Source organism: Platalea leucorodia (genome assembly GCF_965183815.1).
Source record: "Platalea leucorodia genome assembly, contig: HAP1_HAP1_SCAFFOLD_216, whole genome shotgun sequence".
Lineage (NCBI taxonomy): Eukaryota > Metazoa > Chordata > Aves > Pelecaniformes > Threskiornithidae > Platalea > Platalea leucorodia.
In genome coordinates, this window is record NW_028121344.1 from 81,681 (window position 1) to 107,981 (window position 26,301).

General features: G+C 52.6%; 3 protein-coding genes across 3 annotated transcripts; 1 reads left to right on the top strand and 2 right to left on the bottom strand.

Annotated features, from left to right (window-relative positions):
- Positions 1-719: 719 nt before the first annotated feature.
- LOC309603849 (olfactory receptor 14A16-like) lies at positions 720-1,643 on the bottom strand (the record flags this gene model as incomplete). The annotated part of the gene is made up of 1 exon (XM_082338743.1): positions 720-1,643. The coding sequence occupies one exon, from the start codon at positions 1,641-1,643 to the stop codon at positions 720-722; it is 924 nt and encodes a 307-aa protein (XP_082194869.1).
- Positions 1,644-10,349: 8,706 nt separating this feature from the next.
- Positions 10,350-11,330, top strand: LOC309603850 (olfactory receptor 14A16-like; the record flags this gene model as incomplete). Its single annotated transcript, XM_082338744.1, has 1 exon — positions 10,350-11,330. The coding sequence occupies exon 1, from the start codon at positions 10,374-10,376 to the stop codon at positions 11,328-11,330; it is 957 nt and encodes a 318-aa protein (XP_082194870.1). The 5' UTR covers positions 10,350-10,373.
- Positions 11,331-22,120: 10,790 nt separating this feature from the next.
- LOC309603851 (olfactory receptor 14C36-like) lies at positions 22,121-23,089 on the bottom strand (the record flags this gene model as incomplete). Its single annotated transcript, XM_082338745.1, has 1 exon — positions 22,121-23,089. The coding sequence occupies one exon, from the start codon at positions 23,087-23,089 to the stop codon at positions 22,121-22,123; it is 969 nt and encodes a 322-aa protein (XP_082194871.1).
- Positions 23,090-26,301: the final 3,212 nt, after the last annotated feature.

The following is a 26,301-nucleotide window of genomic DNA, read 5'->3' on the forward strand; positions in this document are numbered from 1 at the left end:
GCAGAACCCCTTCTGACTGCACAGGGGAGATGCTCTGCAGGCCACCTCCTTTGATAGCATGCAATGAAAGGGACAGGCCAGAAAGCCAAGGAAGCGTGATGGAGCATTCGCAATGAAGCTGTCCACAGTGGGTGAGACCTAAGCCTTCAGCAACTGCCCTTTCATGATGGCAATGCTGTTATGGACGTCAGCTCTGTCACAGAAGCACCCACTGCTTGTCCCCTCCTGCTGGCACAAACTGCCACACACCAGGGCTATATCAAGCTGCCAGTGCTCTCAGGCCTTACACCAACAGAAGGGCTCAGAAGGAGAGAGTGGAAGAGGAAAGTGAGCAGCTCGGAAAGACCAAGTGCTGGTGCTGCCTGGCAGTGCTGCTGTGCCAGGGCTCTCTTCCCCTCCACCTCTGCACACAGGCACTGCCTCTGCAGCTCCAGAGGTGGTCTCAGTAAAGGACCTGGGACAAACAAGTCACTGCAGGGTCGTTTATTTTGTTTTAAATCACAGAGAGCACAGCTCGTCATTGCACAGTCTCTGGGTCACACAGGACAGGTAGATACTGGCTTAGGAATGGTATGAGTAATGGCATTGCTTTGTGGACAACATTATTGCAGCTAAGAAAAGCTAAAAACTAAACCTATCAAACTACCAAAGTCAGGCTGGTACTATAGTGCTTTACACTGTGAGTGATATACAGAATAAGATGGGCAGTTTATTGCTGCTTAAAGCCATCCAGTCATCAGCTTCCACACTGCATCCTTGAGCTCCTGGTTCCTCATGCTGTAGATGAGGGGGTTCACTGCTGGAGGCACCACCGAGTACAGCACTGCAACCACCAGATCCAGGGATGGAGAGGAGAAGGAGGGGGGCTTCAGGTAGGCAAACACTGCCGTGCTGATAAACAGGGAGACGACGGCCAGGTGAGGGAGGCACGTGGAAAAGGCTTTGTGCCGTCCCTGCTCAGAGGGGATCCTCAGCACGGCCCTGAAGATCTGCACATAGCACACCACAATGAAAACAAAGCAACCAAAGACTAAACAGGCACTAACCACAAGAAGCCCCACTTCCCTGAGGTAGGCATCTGAGCAGGAGAGCTTGAGGATCTGGGGCATTTCACAGAAGAACTGCTCCAGGACATTGCCTTGGCAGAGGGGTAGGGAAAATGTATTGGCAGTGTGCAGCACAGCATAGAGAAACCCAGTGCCCCAGGCAGCTGCTGCCATGTGGACACAAGCTCTGCTGCCCAGGAGGGTCCTGTAGTGCAGGGGTTTGCAGATGGCCACATAGCGGTCGTAGGCCATGGTGGTTAGAAGATAAAACTCTGCTGAAATGAAAAATACAAACACAAAGGCTTGAGCAGCACATCCCGAGTAGGAGATGTCCCTGGTGTCCCACAGGGAATTGGCCATGGCTTTGGGGAGAGTGGTGGAGATGGAGGCCAGGTCGAGGAGGGAGAGGTTGAAGAGGAAGAAGTACATGGGGGTGTGGAGGTGGTGGTCACAGGCTACGGCAGTGATGATGAGGCCGTTGCCCAGGAGGGCAGCCAGGTAGATGGCCAGGAAGAGGCAGAAGTGCAAGAGCTGCAGCTCCCGTGTGTCTGCCAATGCCAGGAGGAGGAACTGGGTGATGGAGCTTCCAGTGGACATTTTTCCCTTTGGTCCCAGGGACCTGTCCAAAAAGGAAAGCACAATGACAAGTCAGGGGAGACTTCTCAGAGGTAAAGCCCACGCCATTTCTCATCGCAATCCCCTTCCCTGAGCTGAATGAGGCATGTTTCAGGAAATTTTTCAACGCTACCAACTGAATGACATGGTGCCTCACAGCTTGGGCACCTAGTTCCCATGAAGACACCTCCAGGGCAGGACCCTGAGAGCTGATGTCAGAACAGAAGCTGACCTGCAGCCCCACCTCAACCCCACAGAGGAAGAGCACAACAGAAATGTGGGGAAACAGGGAAGAAAACTGCAATGCTCAAAAAAAATGAAGCAAGAAGAGAAAGGCAGATGGGCATGCTGTGGAGCCTTCTCCTTACCCAGCTTTGCTCTCCACCTCACTGACAGTGACACTGTAGGGCAGTTGCTTTTTCTGTGCTGTTCTGTGTTAATTGTAGGGCACATGCACTTCTCCCAGACTGGAGGTCCAGCTGCCAAGGATGTGACTCATGCCCTGGATCCCATGGCCTTGGGGGAACAGGCTTTGCTGGGTGGGAGAGGAGACCAGGGGGGTTGCTCCAGAGAAGGTGTCTGCACTGCAGGGGATGGCAGGGAGGTGCACAAATCCCCCTCCCATGGCGTTTCTGGGAGCAGCTCCTGCTCACTCCCTGCCCAAGCCTCTGTCTCTGCTGCCAGAAGCTGTCCCTGCCAGGAGCTGGTTCTCTGTCCCCAGGTCTCTTTCATGTAATCACTCACAGACCCCATCCCACCCGCTGTGTGCTCAGCTCTGACCCGCAGAGCCCTCCTGGCAGCAGGGCACTGCCCAGGGGCATCTCTGTGTCTGCAGCAGCTAAGGAGCAGCTCAGACAAGTGCTAAGGAGAACTGGAGTCGCCGTGCCTTTTCCACAAGGGAGACAGAAATTCCCATCTCCCACAGCCCACCCAGTCAACCACGAGGAGAAAACTCAAAGCACAGACTCCGTCCCATTCAGGTAAATGTTGCCTCAATGTTCTTCTTCAAAAGGACCCTCTGCAAATGTCCTGGGGGTGATCTGGAGCTGTGAGCAGCCCTCAGCCACACAGCAACCTGTTGACAGCAGGAAGATCCTGACCTACCTTGCCAATGGCTGCTCCTTCCACCCACAGCTTCTCCCCACATCACTGTGCGCAGCTCCCTGGGCAGGCTGCGTGCAGACCCTGGCACGTGGCAGAGTCCCTGCCCCAGCACACAGCCCCCAGGGGTGCAGGGACCCTGCTCTGAAGGACGGCCCTGGGCAGCCCTGGCTGCACACCCACCTTCACACCCTGCAGTTGTCCCTGGGAGAAGGCAGCCATCATGCCCTGTCCCTCCGATGGTGCAGCAAGGAAGCCCTGCTCTGGAGCACATCCTTCTCCTCCATTCCTGCCATGTTGATGTGCCAGTTCTAGGAGATCCCTCCAGGATGGGCCCTGCAGCCAAAGACTTACTGTGTTAAGGGCTGGGAAGATTTCTCCTCCTTCACTCTACGCAATTTCCCACTCCTGGCTCTCTTTAACCTCTCTCTGTCTCAATCCTCTCCCCTCAGTGCCTGCAGGCAGTGCCCACAGCCCTGCTGCGCTTCGCAGAGGAGCTGCTCCTGGGCACAGCTGTCTCTCTGCAGGGCTGCCCACTTGCCAGGAGCTCCCTCCATCCCAGGAGCCCAGCCCAGCTCAGCAGCAGAGGCCCAGCCCAAGGCAGCACTTTCTCTGCCCCTCTGGGCTCCCTCCAGGTGTCCCTGGGGCTCCAGGGCTGACAGCTCCTGAAAGGCAGCAGGGTCCTGCATGGGGAACACAATTTGAAGCAGACTGAAGTAATCGCCAACTGTCCCTCTCCAAACACTGGGCAGACCGATTCCTGCAGTGGGAATTGCTCTACCGGGGTGCACAGGTCTATGGGAGGTGTCAATGTTCCCCTCTGGACACTTACATCCCTGTCCCATTGTCAGGCAGGAGAGGGTGGCAGTGACGGCAGGGGATCATTTCCACCTGTGTGGGGCAGGGATTCAGCTCAGTGTGCTGGTTTTGGCTGGGGCAGAGTTAGTTTTCTTCATAGTAGCTGGGATGGGGCAACGTTTTGGGTTTGTGCTGGCAGCAGTGTTGATAATCCAGGGATGTTTTCGTTACTGCTGAGCAGTGCTTACACAGAGTCAAGGCCTTTTCTGCTTCTCCCACCACCCCACCAGTCAGTAGGCTGGGGTTGCACGAGAATCTGGGAGGGGACACAGCCGGGACAGCTGACCCCAACTGGCCAAAGGGCTCTTCCACACCATATGACATCGTGCTCAGCCTATAAAGCTGGGGGAAGAAGAAGAAATGGGGGGATGTATGGAGTGATGGCGTTTGTCTTCCCAAGTAACGGTTACGTGTGATGGAGCAAGATGGCACCAAGATGAGCTGTTACTGCTGAAGTTACAGCTAAAGAGGGAAAACCAGACTCTGTGGGGCCACTGCAGAATTTAGCAAGAGCAGGTGTAGACAGGTCTGAGGTACAATATGTGGCCTTTGGCTCAGTCTTCGTCAGCAAGGTCTCCCAGGCCTTTTTGCCTTGAGGCAGGACCCATGGAGAACAAGCAGCAGTGGGTGGGGATCAAGTCGGGGGTCACCTGAGCAAACTCAACTCTTTACCAGTCCATGGGACCTGAGGGACTCCATCCAAGGGTGCTGAGAGAGCAGGCAGAAAGTCACAGTGACACTGCTCTGTGTCACTTTGGGCAGGTCATCAGGGGAACTCCCCGAGGACTTGCAAAAAGCAAACATTGCATGCATCTTTCAAAAAGGCCCCAAGGATGAGCTGGGGAACTACAGGCTGTTCACCCTCCTTTTGGTTGAGGCGTGTGTCCCAGAGCGTGTCCTCTTGGATCCCATTTCTGGGTTTCTGAAAGAGAAGGTGACTGGATTTACTCAGGTAGATCATGCCTGACCATCTGCGCTGCTCTCTGAGATGAAAGGGTTGTACTTCTGGGTGAGGGGAGAGCAGTGCATGTCGTTTACCTGGACTTAAGCAAGGTTTTTAACACTCTGCCCCACAATATGCTTTCATCTGTGTTATGATATCATGGTCTGTCTGGGTGGGTAAGTAGATGGATCACAAACTGATTGCCTGTTTGGGCTCAGAGGGACGCAGTAAATGGGTGCTACTCTGCCTGAAGGCCTCTCACTGCAGAGTGCTGCAGGGGTCTGTCCTGCAACCTGCCCTCTTTCACATGGCTTTCCTGGTCTGGAGGAGATGAAAGAATGCTTTCTCATAGAGTTTGCAGATGGCACCAAAGCGAGGGGAGTAGCTGAGGCACTGGAGGGCAGGGCTGCCATCCCAAAGGATACAGACAGGCGGGAGGGATGGACCAACGGGAACCTCATGAGGTCCAGCAAGGACAGATCCAAAGGCCTGTCCTGGAGTGGACTAAGCCCCTGCAGTGGCATAGGCGAGGGGCTGCTGGCTGGGTTGCAGCTCTGTGTTCAATGCTCTGGTGGTCCTTGGGTTACATTAGGCCAAAGAAGAGCTATCGGCAAGGAAGGCCAAGAGCCTCCTGGGCTGTATGAGCAGGAGCACAGGCAGGGGAAGTGGTTCTCCGCCTCTGCTCAGCACTTGTTAGGCCACATGCAGAACACTTTCTCAGGGTTTGACCCCACACAATGCAAGAGAGGCACTGCCTATGGTGATCCAGGGATGTTTCCAAGAAGACAGTCAGGCTGATCACTGGGGTGTAAGACAGGAGGACAAGAGGCAATGGGCTGAGACAAGAGAGAGACAGGTTAGCTCTGGGGAGAAACTTTTCCAACAGGCAGACAGTCAAGCACTGGAAGTTGTTTCCCAGGCTGTGCTCTGGCTCCATCCCTGCAACTTCTCAACACCCAAATGGACCAAACCCCTCGGTAACCTGGTGTGACCCTGCTTGGAGCAGCAAGTTGGTCTGGACACCACCCAAATTCCCTTCCAGCCTGAACGATGCTGGTTTTCCTTCTCCTTCATGTTGTCAATGTTAAGGACTGCACTCAGGGTCTCCCTGACTGTGGAAGTCATTCCCATCCGGGACAGGGCTGCCTCCCAGGTACCCCCAGACAGCCCTGATCCCATCCTTTGCTTCACCTTTCATGTCCTGGTTCCCTCTTGCCCTCCTCTCAAGGTCATCTTTTTTACCATCCTCATACTCCCTGTAAAGAACCGCCTACCCTGTTAGCCCTTTCTGCACTGGCTAGCCTCTTCTGGGTTTGTGCCCTCCTTTGTTGTTTCTGATGTGGGTTTTGTGAGGCTTTCTACCTTGGGCAGCAATTCCAGTAAACAAGTACTGCTTTTTCTTTACCTGTAGTGTCCTGCAATGCCTCGTGCTGTTATCCTGGTAGAAGCACAAATGAGGATGGGCCATCTGCAAACATACCATAAATGCTGGCACAAGAGGGCTCCAGTCCAGAGGGACCCAGGCACACTTGGGGATTTGGCCAAAAAAAACCCCAAAACCCTCCCAAAGATCCACAAGGAGAAGGGACAAGCCCTGCACCAGGGACGGAATAATCCTGCAGCAGTGTGGGCTGCAACCTGACTGGGTGAGGAGTGGCCCTGAGCGAAAGGGCCTGGGCATGAGCATGGATGCCATACAAGCCAGTGGTCTCCCAGTTCTGGAGGAATGGGCAGAAGCTGGAGAGGATCGAGACAAGGGCAACAGGGATGGTGTTAGTGCCTGATTACATGAGCTGTGTGTACACAGTGAGGGAACGGAGCCTCTTGAGCCTGCTGCGGAAGGGCGTGCTGAGGAACACCCAGCACCATCCTACGTCTGCCTGGAGAGATGATGGAAAACCCTCTCTTGTGCTGTCAGAAATGGTATGGCATGGGCAACAGCCCCAAACTGCCTCTTGGGAGATTCACACAGGGCAACAGGAAAAATAATAAAAAACCCTAGGAGTGTGGTGCTGCACTGCAGCAGGACACCCAGCGTGCCTCTGTGATCCCCACCCGGGGAGGTTTTCAGGTCTCAGCTCCCAAAAGTGCCACCAGCCTGACCACGGGGTTGGTGGTAGTTACCCTTTGGGCAGGAGGCCAGGCTGGAGACCCCCAGCAGTCCCTTTCCTACTCACGCTTCCACCAGCAGCCTGTGTCTTGCAGTATGTCCTAGAAGAAGGGACTCAGTTGAAGGTGAGGGTGTCTCTATCAGGATCATGGGAAGATTCAGAGAAGAAAGCAGCTCAAGCAATCTCTAGCCCATTGTGCAGCTCAAAGCAAGGCCAGCTCTGAGGTCAGACCAGGTTGCTCCCAAAATGTTGGTATTCATGAAAAGGCTCGAAAGAGGAGCCAGGCATCTAAGCCATGGTTAGAGAATCAGAGACAAGGCATTTGACCAGCTCCCTGGAGACCGGTATTGGGAACACCTCACCTTTTGGTCCTCTGCTGGTTTTGGTTGGGATAGAGTTGATTTTAATCATAGTAGCTCATATGGTTTTATGTTTTGGATCTGTGATGAAAACAGCCATGATAACACAAAGATGTTTTAGCAATTGCTGAACTGTGCTGACACAGGGTCAAGGCCTTTTCTGTTTCCCAGGCTGCCCTGCCAGTGAGTAGGCTGGGAGTGGGCAAGAAGTTGGGAGGGGACACAGCCAAGACAGCTGGGGGAATCTGCACTTAATTGCTGAAAGGAAGGTTCTCTGCTGCAGATTTCAGGCTTCAGAGATCGGATCTGAAGAGAAGAGCTTTGAACTAGCAAAGCTTTTCCATCATTTTGCGTGTGTTGCCTCACTTCCCCGCTTTCACTCATTGGCACCCAGAAGCATCACCATCTTCAATTTGCTCTCCTCTGAAATACGGCCAAGTGATGGGAAGAAAGGAAGAAGAAGGAGGGAGGAGGTCTTTTTCAGTCTGTATACGGCTGAATTTCAAAGGTATAATTCAGGTTAATTTTGGTACAAACCTTGAGAGTTTGAAAGCGTTCAAGGGACTCCCCTCCAGCCGCCCACCTTTGGCCCTGGCCTGGTGAGCACCTCCAGGGCCTGGTTCTACAAGCGCTGCAGTGCCATGGCTGTGCTGGGCCTTTGTGTATCGGCCGGAGCCTGGCACTTGGAGGGACAGGGTGTTGTGCCATTGGGCATCCATAACGGCTCAAGCTGGGAAGTGAGTCTGCGAGTCAGACCCAACGAGGTCCATGGCCAGGCATGGCTGTGCCCATGGCTGTGGCTGGCGAGCAGTATGCCCACAGCGTAGCTCAGGTCAGACTGACACTGGATTTCACATCCCTGATCCACTTTTCCCTGTTTGCAAGTACCAGATCCAGGTGAGCATCACCTCTGTTGGCACATCTGGCAGCTGGGCTAAGAAGCTGGCCCCAGGAACCAGAAGAAACCTGCGGGGCTGTTTGCACCCTGTCGTTTCCCCTTCTCGTGAGCGTCAGGGTGATGAGAGTTCCCAGGGGTGATGTGGGGTCAATGGACTTCCTCCCATTGCTTAAATAAGACTGTGTCCTCTTCCTCACCTGATCCCAGGTATTTAGCTCCTACCACAATGTCTCCCTAACTGGTCTCTCCTGTGACCCCCACCCACAAGAGCTCACCCAATCTGCTGCCCATCCCATAGAGGACCTCCATACATCCAGGCAGCTCCCTCCCCCTGAGGTCATCCCCCTCCTGACGTTCCCCACCTCTCTCCTCTGAACAGCCTGTATCCATGCATCACAGAACCTTAAGGTTTCTGACTTGTCCCACACACCTCAGCAGGTATTTACATCAATGTCACAGCTCTGTGACAGCACACAGGGCTCCAGCCCCTCCTGTCTGTGCCCCAGGCTGAGGCCATTGGTGCCCATTTGGGCTGCAGCCCCTCAGCTTGGTGCCACCAGGGCCAACCTCAGACTTGTCACAGCTCTTGCACCCAAGATCCTGTGCAAGCCAAGGCTTTGCTTCAGAGCGGAGACATGCTGGCGTGGATGGCAGATGGCAATGTGAGGCTGAAATGAGGGGCCCACAAGGTGAGCAAACCCTGTGCTCCCCAATGCCAGAGAGAAACAGGTTTGGACTGGGCGGCCCTGGCAGGAGAGGGCTTTGCTGTCTGCAATGTCACTGCAGCCCAGAGAGGCTGTGGTGGAGGTGAAGCTGATCTCCAAGCAGGACAGGTTGCTGCTGAAAATATCCTTGACTGTGGACATCCTGTTATCCAGGCACGCTGTGAAAATCATTCACCTGTGTCTTGATTGTATCATCAAGGAGGTGAATAAAGGATGGGGGGAAGAAGAATCATTTGAAAGTGTTGGCACATGAGTGGAGACCCTGCTGTGGTGTGCCTCGTACTCATGCACTGCCCCATGCATCTAATGGCTAGACGTGGGACAGACACTGCCTCCCTGCAGCAGTGGCATTCAGTAACTTGCTCCTAAGCCCCAAACCTGTCTGAGATGCCATTAGAGGTGTCTGTTAGTGACCAGCTCTGAATGGGGATTGCTGTGCGATAGGTCCTAAGACACCCCCATCAGATGCCCTTGTGCTGGGCAGCTTTGGCATCTGAGATAGCACTACAGGCCGGTATTTCGCCATTAAATTGAGCAGCTGCCCTGTCCCTGTCTGGGTGACTGGTCTCATACCGGAACAAAAGAAGGCGATTCTTAGACCTAACTCTGACAGAAATGACACAGCTGGAAAGAAGTGTCTCTCCCCAGCTGAGAGGGGGAACATGAGTGATTGCTCCAGCCTGTTTCACAGCAGGTTCCCCTGGAGCCCCAGGGACACCTGGAGGGAGCCCAGAGGGGCAGAGAAAGTGCTGCCTTGGGCTGGGCCTCTGCTGCTGAGCTGGGCTGGGCTCCTGGGATGGAGGGAGCTCCTGGCAAGTGGGCAGCCCTGCAGAGAGACAGCTCTGCCCAGGAGCAGCTCCTCTGCGAAGCGCAGCAGGGCTGAGGGCACTGCCTGCAGGCACCGAGGGGAGAGGAGCGAGGCAGAGAGAGGTTAAAGTCAGACGTGAGTGGGAAGGTGCATAGAGCTCACTGGAGCAGACAGGGAGGAGACCTGGGAACAGAGAACCAGCCCCTGGCAGAGGCAGCTCCAGGCACCAGAGACGTGGGCAGGGATGCAAAGGGATCTGCTCCCAGAAGCGCCATGGGAAGCGGGGGATTCAGGCACCTCTCTGCCATCCCCTGCACTGCAGATGCCTTCCCTGGAGCAACTCCCTGCTCTCCTCTCCCACCCAGAAGAGCCTCTGTCCCCATGGCCCCAGGGTCCAGGGCATGAGTTACCTCCTGCACAGCTGGACCTCCGGAAAAGAAGCACATGGGTCCTACAATTAATATTTATGTGTGCTTGTGTCTGTGAGGTGGAGAGCACAGCTGGGTATGGAGAAGGCTTCCCTGCATGCCTCTCCGCCTTCCTCTCCTTGCTTTGTTTTTTGGTTTTTTTTTGAGCGCAGCAGTATCCTTCCTTGATTCCCTCCCTGTCAGTGATGCTCTTGGTCTCTGGGGTTGGGGTGGTGGTGCAGATCAGCTTCTCTTTTAACTATGACTGGGGATCCTTCAATGGAGGTGTCCTCATGGGAACTAGGTGCCCAAGCTGTATTTACAACTGTGAGGCACCATGTCATTCAGTTGACAGGGTTGGGGACTGAGCTGACTCATTCCTCATTCGGCTCAGGGAGGGGGGATTTCAATGAGAAATGGCAGAGGATTTTCGAGAGAAGATTCTCCTAACTTGTCGCTTTCTATTCCTTTTTGGACAGTGCCCAATGCCCAGAGGAAGCAAATGTCCAATGGCAGCTCCATCACCCAGTTCCTCCTCCTGGCATTGGCAGACAAACGGGAATTGCAGCTCTTGCACTTCTGCCTCTTCATGGCCATCTACCTGGCTGCCCTCCTGGGCAACGGCCTCATCATCACCGCCATTGCCTGTGACCACCGCCTCCACACCCCCATGTACTTCTTCCTCCTCAACCTCTCCCTCACAGACCTGGCCTCCATCTCCACTACTCTACCCAAAGTCATGGCCAATTCCCTGTGGGACAACAGGGAAATCTCCTACTTGGGATGTGCTGCACAGCTCTTTTTTTTAATCTTCTTTATCTCAGCAGAGTATTGTCTCCTAACTGTCATGTCTTATGACCGCTACGTGGCCATCTGCAAACCCCTGCACTACGGGACCCTCCTGGGCAGCAGAGCTTGTGTCCACATGGCAGCAGCTGCCTGGGGCACTGGGTTTCTCTATGCTGTGCTGCACACTGCCAATACATTTTCATTACCCCTCTGCCAAGGCAATGTCCTGGACCAGTTCTTCTGTGAAATCCCCCAGATCCTCAAGCTCTCCTGCTCACATGCCTGCCTCAGGGAAAATGGGCTCCTTGTGGTTAGTGCCTGTTTCACCTTTGGGTGTTTTGTTTTCCTTGTGGTGTCCTATGTGCAGATCTTCAGGGCCGTGCTGAGGAACCCCTCTGAGCAGGGACGGCACAAATCCTTTTCCACGTGCCTCCCTCACCTGGCTGTGGTCTCCCTGTTTGTCAGCACTGTAATGTTTGCCTACTTGAAGCCCCCCTCCATCTCCTCCTCATCCCTGGACCTAGTGGTGGCAGTGCTGTACTCGGTGGTGCCTCCAGCAGTGAACCCTCTCATCTACAGCATGAGGAACCAGGAGCTCAAAGACGTCTTGAGGAAAGTGATTTCAAGGGCTTTTTTCAGGAGGCATAATCTTCCCTTCTGTCTCCACTAAGAACTCCCACAGTAAACCATTCCAGGACTTTGTGAGGTTTTCTATTATCATTAGCATCACTATATTTATAATTATCATTATCATCGTTATCATTATCACTATCATTATGGCTTCATTGAGCTTTCTCTGTCTTGCCTGTAGCATGTATTTATGTCTGTCTGACACTGGGTCAGTGCTGACTCTCTCATAGCAGCTCTTTAATAAATGGCTTCTCCCCAGTGCAGTGCCCGAAGCCTCGACTTGTCTTCCAAAGCTGTTGCCAAGCGTGATCATGAGCAGCTGCACCCCAAAAGGGCCTGTTGCTCCATGGACTCAGGAGCAAAGAGCTCAATGTCATGTTGTGACCTGTTAGAGAGCAAGGTTTGGATTCAAGTTTCTAGTTACAGTGGAGATGGTGAATGGTCACTGAGGCACATATGCAGGGCTGTCCCACATGGGGGACATATCCCAGGGCTTCCAGATATGGCAGGTGATGTCCTTAAGGATGGGAGTCTGGAGTTGCCTGGGGAGCCTGGGGCATCCCCATGGACAGCGTGTGCTTGGGGTGGGCAGTGACATGATCCCCACAAAGTGAGAGGTCCCCCACAATGGAGTCACCCAAAGGGAAAGTGCTAAACGCAGGGATCTGTAGGGAAACGAGGACTCTGCCGTCCCAGGGGAGGCAGTGGGCACCAAGCAGCTACAAAAAAGGAAGACTGGAGAGTGATTCTTGTCACCCTCAGGCCCTAATGAACACACCTACTGTCCTTGGGAAAGCACCGCAGTCCCTTCAAGCACCTGCCACATCCAGAGACCCCCAGGGAGGCGGATTAGCGGTAGTGACCCCCATCCAGGTCAAGGCCCTGCAGGGAGCATGGGGAGGGGGCCAGGAAACCTCCAGCTGCATCAGAGGAGGGGTGGGGAAAATTCAGGTGGCAGCTGATGTGGGCTGGAAATTGCCTGGGGGAGACAAATTCTGGCATTGCGCTCATCAGCAGTAGTGCCCAGACTGTGGTTACCCTAAACCAGGCTCACAGTGCAGAGCCACAAGTCCTTTCTGTCCTGGTGCTCCCTGAGGTCTGGGAAGTGGATGAAGCAGAATCGGCATCCCTCACTCCCCACCCCTTAGTGCCATGGTTCCTCCTGAAGCGTGGCATTGAAAGGGAGGCTGGGAACCTTTGTCAGGGCTTGCGCTGAAGGAAGCATGACCTTCTGAGTTTGCTGTTGTCCCTCAGTCCCTGTGCCCAGCACATGCCCTAGAGACAGTCTCCCCCAGCCCATATGCTGGCCCCAAAGTCACCCCCAATCCTGACCCTTTGTGTTTTCCAGCCCTGGCCATTCACCATGGTCCAGGTGTGGGCTGATCATTTAAATGTGACCAGCTCCACCTACACTGGGAGAACATCCAGCCCTTCCCCAACTCCCACATGCCCAGACCCTGGCAGTCCCCTGTCTACGAACCCCTGCCCGGGACACAGCCAAGTCTGGGCAGGGACCGGTGCTGGGGAGGGCTGCCAAAGCAGGAGGGCTGCAGAGGGATGTGGCACTGAGGTCTATTGGGCAGACCGTCCCAGGGGGATGTTTTCCCACCCCTGAATGCAGCCTGCCCCATTGATGCCTGCACAGCTGGGCTGTGTGGCAGCAGAGCTGTGCTGCTGCAGGGATGGGAATGAGAACAAGAGCCATGATGCTCCAGGAAGCTCCCACACTGCCAGGACCCCAAATGACCCTCAAAATGACCCTCAAACAGGCAGGGCTGTCACCCCAGTCATAGTACTGGAGGGGCAGGCTGAGCTCCAACAGCTCCAGCTCTGCCAGCAGACTCGCTGAAGCCAGAGCAGCTCCCCACAGTCAGGAGAGGACTCAGGGCTACTCGCAGGCTTGGGGGTGCCTTGGGGGTGCAGCCCCTGGCACCGCTTCCAGGAGGCCCAAGACACAGAGGCAAGCATCGGTTCCCTGCACCGCAGCCCCTGGTGCCTCCTTCCCTGCGTCACCATCCTCTCTCAGGAGCACCACTGGGTGCATTACTCCCTGCCTTGGTTGAAGGGGAGCTGCTGGAGGTCGTCTCTGATGTCCTCCATGGCCCCTGGCTCTGCCCCAGCACCAGCTCCCATTCACTACCACAGTCCTTCTGTAGGGCTTGTCTCTGCTTGGATCTGGCCACCCCAGCCTGCCTGCATGGTTCCAGAGGGTCCCAGCGAGGCTGTGCTTGGAGAGGAGGTTGTGATTCTCCTTGGTCTGAGTAGGTGCGATGATCTGGCTAGGGATCATGAAGGGAAGGAAGGGACAAGAGACCATAGAGACAAGCAGCAGTAAGGGGAATTTCTTATCAGGTTAAGGAAAGAAAAAAACCCCATATATATACTCATACACACACACATAGAGAGAGAGAGTTTTTTAAACCTCTATGTACACATATATCACCACGATAGCTGACAAGCAGTGGGTCAGGGGCACAGAGGTTTTCAAAACTCATCTGGAGAAAGCACTGATGTCCCTGATCTAACCATAAACTTCTCCCTGCTCAGAGCAGACCTTCAGATGTCCCTTCCGACTCAAATCCTGAAGGAAGAAGGGGCTGGACATGGACTCAGGGGTAGGGGACACTGCTGCATGTTGAGGCATTGCTGCCATTTTTATTCACTGTTTCACCCTGTCCTCAGGGTTACAAGGTGAGGGAGATCATCCTCAGGAGGAGGCTGTGCTCCAAGGGACACCAGGAGTCCAGTTGGTGTGGGGATCTTACAGAAAAGTTCTCAGAAACCCTGCCAGGCATTACAGACCCAGAGAATCACAAAAGAGTTGGGGTTGGAAAGGATCTCTGGAGGTCACCTAGTCCAACGCCCTTGCTCAAAGCAGGGTCAGCTGGGGCAGGTTGCCAAAAGCCATTGGGTCCAGCTGGGTTGTGAATATTTCCAAGGATGGAGACTCTCTGGGAAACCTGACCCAGTGTTTGACCTCCCTCACATTTAACAAGTGTTGTCTTTTGTTCAGATGGGATTTCATGGGGTTTAATCTTTTTTTCTGTCACTGGGTACCACTGAGAAGAGTCTGGATCCCTCTTCTTCACTCCCTCCCATCAGGTTTCTTTTACACTTTAATGAGATTCCCCCCGAGCCTTCTCTTCTCTAGGCTGAACGGTCCCAGCTCTTTCAGCCTCTCTTCATGTGAAAGATGCTCTGGTCCTTCGTCATCTTCATGGCCCAGAGCCAGATTCATTTCTGCAAGTTCTCAATTTCGTTGCACTGAGGAGCCCAGAACTGGACCCAGCACTCCAGGTATTGCCTCACCAGTGCTGAGGAGAGGGGGAAGGATCACCTGCCTCTGCCTGCTGCCCCTCCTAACGCAGCCAGGGATGCTGATTGCCTTCTATACACATTGCTGGCACATTGCTGGCTGATGTTGCACTTGTTGTCCACCGGGACCTGCAGGTCCTATTCTGTAAAGGACCTTGCATTTCCCTTTGTGGAACTTCATGAGGATCTCCTCTGAACCACTTCTCCAGCCTGTTGAGGTCCCTCGGAATCCCAGTGCAACCCTCTGGTTTATCAGCCACTCCTCCCAGTATCCTGTCATCTGTTAACTCCCTGAGGGTGCCCTCGCTCTCATCCTCCAGACCAGTAAGAGATTAAACAGTATCGGCCCTAATATTGGACCCTGGGGAACACCATTAGTGACTTGCCTCCCGCTGGAGTTTGTGTTGCAGGTCACAAAAGCCATGGGCCCAGCAAGTCAGCCAGTTTGCCATTGCCCTCACTTTCCCCTTCTCCAGTCCATTCTTGGTCTAGGAGGGTGTTATGGGAGCCTGGCTGAGCAGCTCCACAGCTCCTCCTGCTCGTCCTCCTTGAAGACAGGACTGACACACGCTTTCTTCCAGCCCTCAGAAGTCTCACCCAAAAGCCATGGGACCTTTCAGAGGTGACCAAGAGTGGCTTCACAATGACATTGGCCAGGTCCCTCAGCCCTCACGAGCACATCTTGTCAGCTCCCATGGCCTTGTTTATATCTGGTTTCTCTAAAGGTTCCCTAACCTGATCCTCCTCCACCAGACTTGCCCTCTGGTCTCAGGGGCCTGGGATTCCTGAAGGCCGGTCTCACCAAGAAGGCACTGGGTGCCTTGGCCCTTTCTGCATCCTCTGTCATTACAGCCCCAGCCCCATTTAGCAGCAGGCCCGTGTTTTTTCCCAGCCTTCCTTTTGCTGCTGATGTCACTGTAGAAGCTGCTCTTGTTCTTCAAATCCCTCCACAGATGCAACTTCAGGTGGGCTTTGGCTTTCCAAGCCCATTCTTGGGAAGTTATCGTTGATGGTCTCCAGAAACCGCCTGGATTGCATGTGTCCTGCCCTGTTGTCCTTCCAGCAAATATCAGGGTGGTTCAAGTCCTCATGAGGACCAGGGCCTGTGAATGTGGGGTTTCTGCCTGTTGCCTGAAGAAGGCCTCCTCTGGTGCTTCCTGCTCAGGTGCTCTGTACCGGGCACCCTCTAGAACATCAGCGATGCTGGTCTGCCTGCTAATCCTGACCCATAAGCTCCCAGCTAGCTCATTACCCATCCCAAGGCAGAGCTCCATGCGTTCCTGCTGACCTCTTGGATATAAGGGCAGCTCCCTCTCCTTTCCTTCCCCAAAAGCTTGGATCCTGCCTGCATGTGCTTGAGGTCTTTGTCCCCTTGGCCATGGCAGCTGTCTGTGCTACCGATGTCTACGAGGAGACAGGTTGCTCTCATGGCACTGGGGCCTTATTGTCTCCTTGCAGCCCCTGGGAAGGCCGGCCACTGCCATACTCTTGTCCTTCACTAAGCATTGCACATCCCACATCACCCTGCCCCAGGAAGAGCCCTGAGCTCTGTGAGGGACAGGATCTCCCTTCCCACAGGCTGCAGGTCAGCACTTGGCCTTTCTGCTTCATAAAGTCAGCCAAGGCTTGACTCACATCAGAGCCACCTGCACAGTGCCTTTGCCTACCTGCAATCACAGCCTCCAGTTATCTGCTCTGACAAGTCCATGAGGAGGCTTTGTCAGTAATGGCCCTCAGTGGGGCACATTAATGCTTCAAGACACCTTGGGTTTTGCTTCTGACTTTGACTTCTTGAGAGATTACTTCTGTCTTCTCTCAGTGGAGGACGTTCATGGACTCAGAGCACCAAATACACCATGGGGCTCATTAAAATGAAGAAAGGCCTAAGGAGTCATGTCTCTTCCATCATCTTCATCAAGTCTTCTCCAGCTAATTAGAGGGGTTTCAGGAGTGGAGTTAAAGAGAAAGATTTCAGTGACAACTTTGAAGATGTGATAGCAGCATTCTCCAGTTGATATTGATCCAGGGTCTCCTAAGGAGGTCTCGACCAGGACGAAAAGCAGTCCCTTGAGGTCCAACACTGTATGGGCCTCTGTGCTCCTCATCTCCCCAACCCCACCGTTTCTCTCCTTCACCGCCTGGGACTTAGGTCACTTTTCCTTACAGCAGACTTGTCCAGAAGAGAACTGGCTGCAAACAGGCACAGAAGGGTTTTTCCTAATTGTTAAAAAACTCCCAAACAACCAAAAGTACGACATGATAAACAATAAATCACACCTTCACTGTATGGTACATCCAAGCTGCCTCCAAAGAGGTTTGCTTTTCACAAGGGGTAACCAGACAAGAGATGTTTTAGACAGAGAGGAAATGATAAATAGAATTCAAGAGCTAGCTATAGAGACAGCTAGGCAGACTGCTGAAAGAAAAGTTCAAAGTAGCAGCTGGAATGGTGAGAGGTATCTGAATGGTCACAGAGGCAGAGGAAGGGGAATCTGGAGAACAAAGGAAAGTGCATGAGTCCAGTTAGTCTGCTGGAAAGGTGACTTCAGACATGATCAGTGTAGTCAGGACAGGTGGAAATACCAGAAAGATTAGTGAGATTAGGGAAAGCTATGTATCTTCTGACACGATTAAGACACATCCTGAAAATTCGCATTTTGGCATGAGAGAAATTACACTGACATTTTATTGAAAGTATTGAACCATTTCAGCTGATTAAAAGGTGCTCTTTTTTTTTTTTTAATATTGAAAAATTTTCTTAGGTTTTCAGGCTGAGTTCCTCTGTCTGACCATAAGCACCCAGTGCCACCTCTAGAGGCCCCAGTGCATCTGAGGTGCTTGCCTGGGACTGGCAGTTATCAGAGACCAGAGCCCCTCGGGAGCTGCAGATGGAGCCTGGGCAGAGGATGCCAGGGCATCGACACTGGCACCAGGCATCTGTGTCCCTGGAACTGCATCCTCCCCAGCACATGAAATCACCAAAGACGAGTAGATTGCTACAAACCAAACCAAATCCAGGAAGATAGGAACACAAAGAATCCGAGAGGCTTAGCATTTTCTTCATTCTAGATCATTTTCTTATTTTCTCTGTTGGTTTTATTTTTTGGTTTTGTGTGGGGTGGTTTTTTGTTTTGGTTTGGTTTTTTGTTTGTTTGTTTTTTGTTTTTGTTTGGTTTTTTGTTTGTTTTTTGTTTTGTTTTGTTTTTTACATTTTCTGATGCTAGTCAGGCCTACAGCATTCAAAGAGATCATTTTCTGTCTTGCAGAAAGCCCAGTGCCCCCCTCAAAAGAGTCCCTGCCCAGGACTGTGCATATCCCTCCTCACTCTTTGCACACAGCAAGTCACATTCAGGTGCCCAGCTTTCTCACCTGCTACAGGGGAGCAGAGTGACCAGTAGCATTGAAACACCTTGGGTTTGCATGACGACATTTGCGCTCGTCTTACATTTCTGTTACAGTGGCTTCCTAAAGGAGTTCTTAGACATCAAACCACGTTTCCTTTTCATCCCCTACAAGGTGTGTGATGCGTGACACTGTTTTAGGTGATGAAATAGATGAGAGTGGTCTCACTCGGTATTAAACAATTCAGCGCAGATGTCTATGACTAATCAGGTTGTCTAGACTTCCCTCTGTAGTCAGTGCAGAGCAAGAAGCTATTTCAACTGATATGTCCAGAGGTGCTTTTCTGGCGGTTACCAGCTAATGCTCCGGAAGGGACCCTGGAGGTCCCGTGTCATGTTTCCAAGCTGCCCCAGGGAATCCCAGGCAGCAACAGACTCTCTACGCGGCCAAATTATTCAAGACCCGAATGTGGATTTTGTCATGAGTTGAAACCTAGCTCAAAAATAAATCTAGGCAATAACTGAAGAAAAGTCATCTTTCTCTAAACTTCAAATTTTTTTGCCAGCTCTAATGATGTTTTGGTATCAATTCCAATGATTTTCTTCTTTCATTTTACTGACAGCGTCAAGCGTGCACACCACAGTTGTTGCTCTCTCGCTCTAGGAGCATATTTATGTGTAGTCATTCATAAAACCACATTTCCCACCAACACTGCTAGCAGAGAAACTTTGTTCTGAAGAGCCACTCAGTTTACGTAGGTCAGATCAATCTGCTCCTGAACCAGCTGGAATCTGCTTTTGGGCAATTCTGGGCAATGATTCTGCTCTTTCTCTTACTTCTCCACCAGCTCACGGTCATTGCAGCAGTGGCTATCCTCAGCACTGATATACCCATCCAGTTTTGCCTTTGTTATGAGTAACAGAGTCCAGCCCAAGTCAGCTCATTAATGTCTGTGACAACAGATTCTCTTCAGCACCCTCTGGGATGCTCCTGGGCTGCTGGTGCCCAGCCCTACTGGCCGTCCAGTGATTTGGGGCTTATTAAACTACACCATGAGCAGCAAGACTTGTGACCATGGGGCTTCCAGATGCCTGTGTGCATATCAAAGGACAGGAGGGCAGCGGGTGTTAATAAGGATGTCTTGGATAGTACAGGTCCTGAGCATAACGCAAATAGCAGGAATAAGTGGTGGAGATTGTACTGGGGCTGGCTGGGATGGCATTAATTTCCTTCACAGCAGCCAGTGCAGTGCTGTGCGTTGGCCTTGTAACCAAACGAGTGTTGATAACAATCCAGTATTTTGACTGTTGCTGAATATTGCTCACACATCAGCAAGGTTTTTTCCTTTTCCTGCTCTGTCCCCACAGCCAGTAGGCTGGGGATGAGCAAGAGGCTGGGAGGGGACACAGCCAGGACAGCTGACCTGAGCTGACCAAGGGGATATTGCATACCATATGATGTCATGTTCAGCAATAAAAAATGAGGAAAAGGATGAAGAAGGGGAGGATGTGGGTGCTTATGTCATTTGTCTTCCCAAGTAACTGTTACGTGAGCTGAGGCCCTGGTTTCCTGGAAATGGCTAAACATCTGTGTGCTGATGGGAAGTAGTGAATGAATTCCTTATTTTGCTTTGGTTGCGTGCGCAGCTTTGCTTCACTTAATAGACCAATAAATAGGTTTTTTATCTTGAACCACAAGTTCTCCCACATTTGCTCTTCTGATTCTCTTTCCCATTCTGCTGGTGGAGTGTGAGCTTGCAATGGGTGGGTTCTTAGTTGCTGCCTGGGGTCAGCCCACCACACCTGCGTACAGTCTAGCAGTGCTGGAGTCAAAATTCTCTTTGCCTTTATTGAGAATTTTCATACTGCCACTTGCTTGACAGATAGAAAACGTTTTCTTCTTGTACGTTGGTCTAGATTGATCAGGGTTGGCCAGAGTGTTGGATATATGTCTCAGACAATATTTATGCACCAGGAAAACTGGCCGTTACTGTGCTAGGTCTGTGTTTTTGAGTATTTGTCTTAACCCTTCCCCTTCTGGTGTCCTCAGGACCCATTCCAAACTGCATTGGCTGGCCTTTGGAAATCCCGGGCCAAGGGTCTGGGTCACTGGCTGTTTTTTAGCTCCCAGATGGATTGCAGCAAATCAGCAATGTGGCATTCCCCTTTTAAGGTGCCCTACCCGTATAGTATAAAAAACTGCACTCTTGGACGGAAGGCAGGCCTTACTCCTGCACACAGAATTCCCTCAACAAATAACTCTTTGTTCATTTAATATTGGGTTGGCTGACTTCAGGTATTGTCCCCAACACACCCTTGGCTGGACTCAAAGAGCATTTTGTCTGGGAAGCTCTCCTAAGAAGCAGCCTCATGCCAACTTCATTCTGTAAGCTGAGGGACAAGCCCTGCAGCAAAAGTGGAAGGTTCATGGGTGAGGGTGGTAACTGAAATGACGAGCGATACATCTTTTGGTCTGGCTCTCTGGATGCTCGGAACCAAAAGAGCTCTGAAGAAAAGTAAATCTGGAATTGCTGCTTACAGAAAACACATTTAAAACTCCTTATTAGCCAGTTGGAACAGCAAAATTCTTAGTGTAGGAACCGTCTGTCTCGTGCCATGACCAATGCAGATTACACTGGAGTAAAAGCCCCAGTCCAGCAACAACATATTGAAGGCCCACGGGCACAAGTGCAGATTGACTTTGTGGGACCTCTGCCAGCGACAGCTTGAGCTTTGCCAGAGCTTAAAAAAGCTTAAAAAGCTTTGCCTTCCTAAAAACACTGAAGTTAATATAGAAATACATTTCTCCCTTGTAAACTGTCCTTGCTGTCACGTCCCAGCAGCTGCTTCATGGCCCCTGTCAGAGCCAGCCCTGTCCCTGCACTGACCCGGCCCTGCTGCCCCACCCATGCTGTATCATCAAGGGAAGACCCATGGTGGAAGGAAATGCACGATCACTCATCCTGGAAGGGACCTTGGGAGGTCTGTCGGCCGAGCAAAACCATGGTCAGTGGAAAAAGGGAAACATGGGTTGGGCTGTTTGTATGCTATACGATGTTAGTGTAAAATGTATACCTATATAGAAACGCAGACAGTACGGATCCCTCCAGGAAGCTGTCTTAGACACTCTGTCTCTCCAGAACCTGGCCCTGGGATCCCCTCGTCCCCCTATGCCCAGACAAGAACACACACATGCAAAGAGTTCTCTCCAGCACACAACCACAGAACTATTGAGTCATCCAGCTTCCACCTTTTCTGTGTTTCCTCTTCATGCTTGGTTCCACTCAGGAGCTCCTTTCTCATCCAGGCCTTCCTCCTGCCACCTCTGCAGGACCTCCTGCCTGCCAGGGTGGACCATTTTGGAGCTGAAAGAAGAGACCCTTGACCATCAAACAGCTCTCTGCACCCCTCTTCTCTGCAGGGCTGTATCCCATGGGAGTCTTCCAAGCAGGTCAGGCCAAAGCCACGCTATTCCTGATGCAAGGCAAGATGCTGTTCTTGGCCACCAGGGCACACTGCCAGCTCATTCAGCTGGCTGTCCACCAACACCCCCGTGTTCTTTTCCACCAGGCAGCTTTCCAATCACTCTTCCCTGCGTGCCTGTAGTGGTGTGTGGGCTTGACCCAAGTGCAGGACCCAGCACTTGGCCTTCTTGACTCTCATAAAATTGGCCTTGGCCCATCAATCCAGCCTGTCCAGATCTCTCTGCAGAGCCTTCCTACCCTCCAGCAGATCAATACTGCTGCCCAGCTTAGTGTCATCTCCAAACTTACTGAGGGTGCAGTGGATCCCCTCCTCCAAATCATTGATAAAGATATTAAACAGAACGGGCCCCAGTACTGAGCCCTGGGGAACACCGCTTGTGACCGGCCGCCAACTGAGCGGCACTGACTCAATGAACTCAGTTCATTTTCTCAGTTCATTGAGTTCCTCAGTGAACTGGCTGCATGCGGACACAGCATGTTTAACTTCCTTGCTAACAAACAAATTTAAACATGATGTAATTCAGGAAACCATAAACTACTCTCGTCAACCTTATGCTAAGTGCAAACTGCATCTGACGCAGTCCGCCTTTCTCAAGGACCATTCATACAAGAGCTCTTTGAGACCTAGAGATAAAAAAGAATAGACATAAACACAATTGAAGAGTGGGCTAAAGAGCTATTGAGAGATACTACTGGAAGATAGAAAAGTTTTTAACTCCCTGAAGCTGGAAGCAGCAGCTACATAGTTTCTTCAGCTTCTTCAGTGGGTCTTTGAGCTCCTGGTTCCTCAGGCTGTAGATGAGGGGGTTCACTGCTGGAGGAAACACTGAGTACAGCACTGCCACCACCAGATCCAGGGATGGGGAAGAGATGGAGGGGGGCTTCAGGTAGGCAAAAAATGAGGTGCTGAGAAACAGGGAGAACACAGCCAGGTGAGGGAGGCACGTGGAAAAGGCTTTGTGGCGTCCCTGCTCAGAGGGGATCCTCAGCACGGCCCTGAAGATCTCCACATAAGACACCACAATGAAAACAAAACACCCAAATCCAAAAGAGGCACTAACCACAAGAAGTCCAACCTCCCTGAGGTAGGCATCTGAGCAGGAGAGCTTGAGGATCTGGGGGATTTCACAGAAGAACTGGTCCAGGACATTGCCTTGGCAGAGGGGTAGGGAAAATATATGGGGAGTGTGCAGGAGAGCATTGAGAAACCCACTGCCCCAGGCAGCTGCTGCCATGTGGACACAAGCTCTGCTGCCCAGGAGGGCCCCGTAGTGCAGGGGTTTGCAAATGGCCACATAGCGGTCATAGGCCATGACAGTGAGAAGAGAATACTCTCCTCCAACGAAGAAGAGAAAGAAAAAGACCTGTGCAGCACATCCCGAGTAGGAGATGGCCCTGGTGTCCCACAGGGAATTGGCCATGGCTTTGGGGAGAGTGGTGGAGATGGAGGCCAGGTCGAGGAGGGAGAGGTTGAAGAGGAAGAAGTACATGGGGGTGTGGAGGTGGTGGTTGCAGGCTACAGCGGTGATGATGAGGCCGTTGCCCAGGAGGGCAGCCAGGTAGATGCCCAGGAAGAGCCAGAAGTGCAAGAGCTGCAGCTCCCGTGTGTCTGCGAAAACCCGGAGGAGGAACTCGGTAATGAAGCTGGCGTTGGACATCTGCTGCCTCTGGTCATGAGTGACTGTCCAAGGAGGAAAATGCAGTGAGAAGTTAGGGGAGATGTCTCTAAACAAAACAAAAGCCATTTCTCCTAGATGCTCCCCTTTCTACACCCTCCCCCTTTTTACTTTTCTATGAGAACTTCCTTTAGCTCCATTTCTGAAACCCTGCTTGGTGCTGGCTGAATGTGCCATGAGAAATACGGGCTCTGCCTGCTGCCTGCCAAGGAGTCAGCCTACTCTGCAGGAGTGGGTTCATGGGAAAGGTGGGGGAAGGACCCAGTCCTGGTGTTGGACTTTGTCAGGTGAAACTGCTCCTAACGCAGAAGGGCCTGTCAGCACCTGCACTCCCTGTGGTGAGGAAGCAGAATGGCAGAGGGCAATTTCAGAGTTTATTCTTAAAGTTTCCCTCCGTTTCTCCTGGGGAGTGTTCTTGGATGTCAGAAACCTCAGAATTTCTGCTGCCCTCAGGGAGAACAGAGGGAGTCCTGAGAGGCAGGAGGATTGCCTGTGGCTTAGAGCAGAGTGAAGGGAGCTGGTCTGTCCCTCCGCCTTGTTCCCAGCTGCCCTGGGCTTGCACCTTTCTGAGACGGAGGGTGATCACACTCCCATGGTGCCCTGAAGACCACCAGACACTGCTGAGAGCAGAGGGATTCACTGCAGACCACTAAATGTCTCACTCGTTCTCAAGGTCTCAGAACCCCACTTCTAGCCAAGGACACACATGCCTCATTTCACCAACCCGACAGCATTTCCTCGGTCGTAGAGTCTCTGTGTTCTCCGTGGGGCTTTCAGAGAAAAGAGACGTGCTATGGGACAGCTTTGCATCCTTGAGGGCAGTTCAAGGCTTGGAAGAACACATCAGACAGCCAGGTGCCCTAAAGATGTCATCTCAGTAAGAGTCAGCTCATTCCCCAGCCCCACAGACTGTATGGATGAGATCTCCACAGGTGAGAGGAAAGCTGGGACACCTGTTCCCATGGACACACCTGCATGGGATGACACACAAGATCAGTGTGTGACTCTGCAGCTGAAACTCCCATCCCCAGAGAGCCTGACAGCAAGAACAAAATAAAATAAGAATAACCTAGACCAGTGGAGAAACAAGTTAAAATAAGGTGAGGGTCTGGCTGAGAGACGCCAGGTTAGAAGCACTCAGGCACTGACTCAGGACAGCGTTACCCTTACCCAGCTGTACACACCACCTCCCGGATACCAACATTGCCGGGCAGCTGCTCTCAGCCCCTGTGCTCTGCAGAGGGAGAAGGGCCCGTGGCTGGAGAGCTGCACCACGGCTCTGCTGGAGCTCTGGCTGCAGAGGAGGTGGTTCACGCCTTGGACCCCGCGGCCCTGAGGGCATGGGGTTTGCTGGGTGGGAGAGGAGGCTTGCTCATTCTCCCTCCCACAACATTTCTGGTTTTAGTTTCCTCTCATTTCCTGATCATATATCTGCTGCCTAGAGATTTTTTTTTTCCCTGGGAGGTGTTTCCCTGTTCCATGTCTTTTCCCTGCTAACAAACCCCATGTGAACCTCTGGGCACTCACCTTGGCCCTACAGAAACCCTTCTGTTTGCAGGGACTGGCTGGGCACATGTTCCTGTTGGGAGTGGCAAAAGTTCAGAACAACCCTGATGGGTCCAGCAGAGGTGATGCTGGTGCCGTCCATAGGCAGAAGAGCAGTCGAAGGCACTTTAGGAGGCTATTAGCAGACCTACTGGCCACTCCAAGTTGCAGCTCAGGAGTCTCAATGACTTGTTCAAACTTGACAGGTCCTTTTCTCTTTCTCTTTCCCTCCCCCACTGCACCTCTTCTCTCCCCTGCCCTCACAGTACGAAACTGAAAACACAGACTCGGGAAATCTCCTTATCTTTATTGTAAACCCTGCCTTGAACTTCCCCTTGAAACATCCCCTTGGAAGTTTCGTAGCGGTGATCTGGAGCTGTGAGCGGCCCTGACCCACGCAGCACCCTCTCTGCAGAAGAAGGATCCTGTCCTGCCCTGCCAGAGGTTGCCTTCCACTCACAGCTTCTCCCTGCAGCATCGTGGGCAGCTCCCCGGGCAGGCTGAGTGCTGACCCTGGCAGGCGGCAGAGTCCCTGCCCCAGCACACAGCCCCAGCACACAGACCCTGCTCGGAAGGACGGCCCTGGGCACACCCAGCTTCACACCCCTGCAGTTGTCCCCAGGAGAAGGCAGCGATCGTGCCCTGTCCCTCTGACCGTGCAGCAGGGAAGCCCTGCTCTGGAGCATGTTCCTCTCCTCTCCAACAGGGATACTGTGAGAGTCATCCTGACAGATCCTGTCAACTGTGGGATGTACCAGCTTCAGGAGATTCCTGCAGCCAGAGACTTACCGTGTCAAGGGCTGTGAGGATTTCTCCCTTAGTGAGCTCTCAGCATCCTCCCACTGCTGACTGCCTTTAACACCTCTCTCTGCCTGGCTCCTCTCCCCTCGCTGCCTGCAGGCAGCTCCCATGCTAATTACTGGAGATGAAGCCCAGGAGTGAGGTGTTCAGATGCAAACACCTGGTGACAGTTGAGGTGCCAGAGCTGGTCCAAGAGACATGGAGGTAACTACATGTTCTAATGTATCTGCTCTGAGAGACAGGGTGGTATCTGGGGCATCATTTCTGAGCAGGAGGATGATTTCCTTTGGACAACTGAGATGACAGCAGATGCACACGTTTAGGACAAGAGAATCTTTCTCTAGTTGTCATTTTCTGGGCAGCCTACACAGGGATTCAGCTGATCAAATGGACTCATGGACCACAGGGAGAGCTAAGTCTCTCGCTTTCTGATCTCCATCAGCTGTACTTCCCAGATCTCTCCTGACTATCATGAGAGCTGTCTCGTTTCATCCCCACATGGCCTAACAGATTTCAGGACAGTTACTCAATGGAATGGCCAAAGAAAGGCCTGTAGTGTTATGTGAGGTGCCAAGGCTTTCACAGACAGCTGCGTGCAGCTGGCAGGGACAGCACTGGTCCTGCACAGGAAAGCTGCCCCCCTTCAAAGCCTGTGTGTGACACACAGCCCAGACAGCACTGCCTTTGTGCAAGCCACCGATTGCCACCACTGCCCTGCAGCAAGGTCTGTCCCTGCTCTAGCCAGTAGATGCAGGACAGTGCAGGAATAGGAAGCACATCACACTGGGGTCTGCACTCGTGTGCCTACACTCTCAAGCTGCTGGTTTTTCTCTCCGCCACCCTTTACT